The 3,356-nt window shown below is 41.7% G+C and overlaps 2 protein-coding genes across 2 annotated transcripts; one reads left to right on the top strand and one right to left on the bottom strand.

Moving 5' to 3' along the window:
• Positions 1–129: 129 nt before the first annotated feature.
• On the top strand, positions 130–690 carry BBA_10348 (uncharacterized protein; the record flags this gene model as incomplete). Its single annotated transcript, XM_008605445.1, has 2 exons — positions 130–156; positions 400–690. 2 exons carry the CDS (start codon positions 130–132, stop codon positions 688–690), a joined length of 318 nt encoding a protein of 105 aa, XP_008603667.1.
• A 2,248-nt stretch (positions 691–2,938) lies between these two features.
• Positions 2,939–3,100, bottom strand: BBA_10349 (pol protein; the record flags this gene model as incomplete). The annotated part of the gene is made up of 1 exon (XM_008605446.1): positions 2,939–3,100. The coding sequence occupies one exon, from the start codon at positions 3,098–3,100 to the stop codon at positions 2,939–2,941; it is 162 nt and encodes a 53-aa protein (XP_008603668.1).
• Positions 3,101–3,356: the final 256 nt, after the last annotated feature.

The raw sequence follows: 3,356 nt of genomic DNA on the forward strand, positions 1-3,356 counted from the left end.
CCAGCCCCGCATCCATGCAGCAGCGTTCGTAACATTATGCCCCTCCTCCTTTAGTCTTATCCTCAAGGCCATTAAATAGGCCGGCTAAGTGGTAGGTGGCTTTTCCCTCCTGCATTAACATGTGCTATCATGTCTAATCGTATCTCAAGACCTTCTGTACGATCCCGAAAACCTTCCCGCAAGACGGACGAACAAAACGCCCTTCTTAAGTTGATAATCGGAAATCTGGTTGATATGCCTGCCTGCTCATTTTGTAAAGAACAAGGCCTCTAGAACTGCAAGGCGTCCGACGTGGACTCGTCTCGATGTTTCAAGTGTATCCGTCTTAACCGGTCTTATTGTGACATGAATCCCCTCACTCCTCAGCAACTCCGCCGCATCAGTACCTAACACCAAAAGGCTGAATCCGAATTAGAAGCTGCCGAAGAAGAGCTTAAAAAGGCGAGCGCCAAAGTGCGTCGCTTACGAAAACAAAAGAAATTATGGTTCGAGAAAATGATGCGCGCGATCGCGCGTGGTATCGACAATGTCAAAGAGTTAGAGCGTGTAGAACGGGAGGAAGCGGAACAGCTTCAGAAGACCACAGGGGTCCTTCCTACTCCTTCCGAGGATCTAGATCCTGCTCTTGTTCGTTCTTTAGATGCTGAGTTCGGTATCGAGTCGTTGGACGGTACTCATGCGATTGATTAGGATGCGTTCCTTAGGAATGGAACTGTTTAAGCAGAGTCGAACAATTCGTGAGATTTTCGATTAGTTCCTAGGTGTTTTCGGAGTTCGGGTATCCCTTCTATTTGACGAGATAATGACGATTTTTAATGCTTCCTCGTGCTCTGAGTATCCTTTTGACTTCGTATTCGTTGGTATCTTTAACTGTGATTCTCATAGCGAGTGTAGAATCATCTGGTGCTCTCTTGAGTAGTGACATATGAAATATTGGATAGATCTTCATTCCGTCTGGTAATGATAGTTCGTAGTTAATGTTTAATATTTTCCGTTTAATAAGGAACGGTCTAATTTTCTTCTAGTTGAGTTTATCGCTGGGTCGCTTGGTTTTGATGTTTCTGCGGATGAGGTAAACTTTATCTCCCCTCTCTAGGATTAGTGCTGGCAATCTCTTTTTATCCGCATAATGTTTCATTCGATTTTACAGAAATATCTATTCTTATTATAAATTTTTCTGCACACCTGTGATAGTGTCTGCGTAAGTAGTTGCTGCTAGCGTATTCATAATGCGTTCTGCGTGTATGTTAATAGTAGGGTCAAACCCATAGTTCGCCTTCATTAGTGACATTTTCATACTGTCGATCTTAGAGCTATTATAAGCCCATTGTGCGAGTAGTAACCACATTACCTAATTGTCTTATTGGTAGTTAATAAAGCTTCGTAAATATTGTTTGAGTATTTGGTTCAGAATCTCTGTCTGACCATCTGACTATGGGTGGAATGCCGTAGATAAGCTTTGCTTAATCTTCATAATTTCCATAAGGCATTTCCAGAAGTTAGACGTGAATAACTTGTCGCGATCTGATATAAGCTTTATTGGCAATCCGTGTTACGTAACAACAGTTTTAAAGAACATGTATGCTAAGTCCGTGGCATCACTTGATTCCATGTAGGGAATGTAGTAGGCGTATTTTGTGAGTTTGTCCATAATGACTAGGATGCTGTCGTAAATTGCCCCTGTTATGGGTTCCTTAGACTTTGGTAGTTTGACGATAAAGTCTATTATAACTGTCTGCCATGCTCTCTTAGGTGGTGGTATCGGTTGTAGTTCGCCGTATGGTGCGTGTCGTGGTGCTTTCGCTTTTCGACAAACTTCGCACTTATTGACAACTTCTTATACTCGCTTTCTACTTTCTGGGAAGTCGTATGATCTTTGTAGTCTGCTGATTGTCTTCCCTACACCCTGATGTCTATATAATGGGTGTTCGTGTATTTCTTTAACGAGCTATTCTTAAAGTACGCGAGGAACATACTGCCGTTCATTATACAAGTAGCTTTCGCCCTTCCTTATCACATGCGGGTTCGTGTCCTTGCTATTCAGGTAGCTGTCCTTCTTCATGTGCGATTCAATTCGCCGCATCTAAGTATCATCTAGTTCTGCTTTCCAAGTCATGCTGAGTTCCCTAGTGCCTAGCACAAGGTTTCCGTTCTCATCATACTTGAGCATTAGATGTTCAATCGGTATTCCTTCTGATTTTAAATCTTCTCGTCGGCTGAGAGCATCCGCTCTGCTATTGAGTGTCCCTTTTTGATATAGAATTTTAAAGTCATAGTCTATAAGGGTCTCGTACCATCATATTTGTCGTTTATTTAATTCTTTTGTGGTGGTGAACGATGTGAGGTTTTTGTGGTCTAAATAGACCGTGACTTTATGGTTTACGCCCACTAAGTAGTGTCGCTATTCTTTAAATGCTTGAATGATAGCTATAAGTTCTTTGTCGTGTATGCCGTAGTTTAACTTAGGTCCGTGGAGTTTCTTAGAAAGGAAGGCGACTAGGTAAAGTCATCCTTCTTTATCTCTTTATCTAAGCTGTCCTCCTACCGCGAAGTCTGAAGCGTCGGTCTTAACTTCGAACGGTTTGCTTAGGTCGGCTGTGATCAGAACTAGCTCGTCTAGTATTCTGTCTTTTAATGTTTAGAAGGCTTCGGCTTCCTTATTAGTCCACTAAAAGGTGTGATCCTTCTTTATGAGGTCAGTTAAAGGGATTATGATCTCGCCGAATTTACGTATAAAGCGTCAATAGAAGTTCGTAAATCCGAGGAATCCTCTAACTTCTCTAACGTTAGTTAGCGCTAGCTAATTCTATACGTCTTCGATTTTTAATAGGCTCATCCTAATGTGTCCTAGGGTAATCTCGTAACCTAAGAATTTGACTTTCTGTTAGTGGAACTTGCTCTTCGTCGGTTTAACCAGTAAGTTGTTATCTTGAAGTACTTAGAGTACTTCGTGCACATGTTTCTTGTGTTCCTTGAGTGTGTCGGAATAGATGAGGATGTCGTCAAGGTAGACAACAACAAATTTGTCGAGTTGTTTTCGTAGGACGTTGTCGATCATAGTCTGGAAAGTGGCTGGTGTATTTGTGAGACTAAAGGGCATTACCAGATACTTAAAGTGTCCTCTTGAGGTTTGAAAGGCAGTTTTCCACTCGTGACTATCCTTTATATGGATGAGGTTATAAGCCCCTTTTAGGTTGAGGGTGGTAAACCATCTAGATTGTCTGACTTTGTCTTGTATTTCTGATATAAGTGGTAATGGATATCGGTTCTTAATCGTAATGTCGTTTAGCTGCTAGTAGTCGATGCATGGTCGTAGCTTTCCGTTTCGCTTTTATACCCACAGGATTAGGTATCCT

Source organism: Beauveria bassiana, assembly GCF_000280675.1.
Source record: "Beauveria bassiana ARSEF 2860 unplaced genomic scaffold BBA_S00148, whole genome shotgun sequence".
Lineage (NCBI taxonomy): Eukaryota > Fungi > Ascomycota > Sordariomycetes > Hypocreales > Cordycipitaceae > Beauveria > Beauveria bassiana.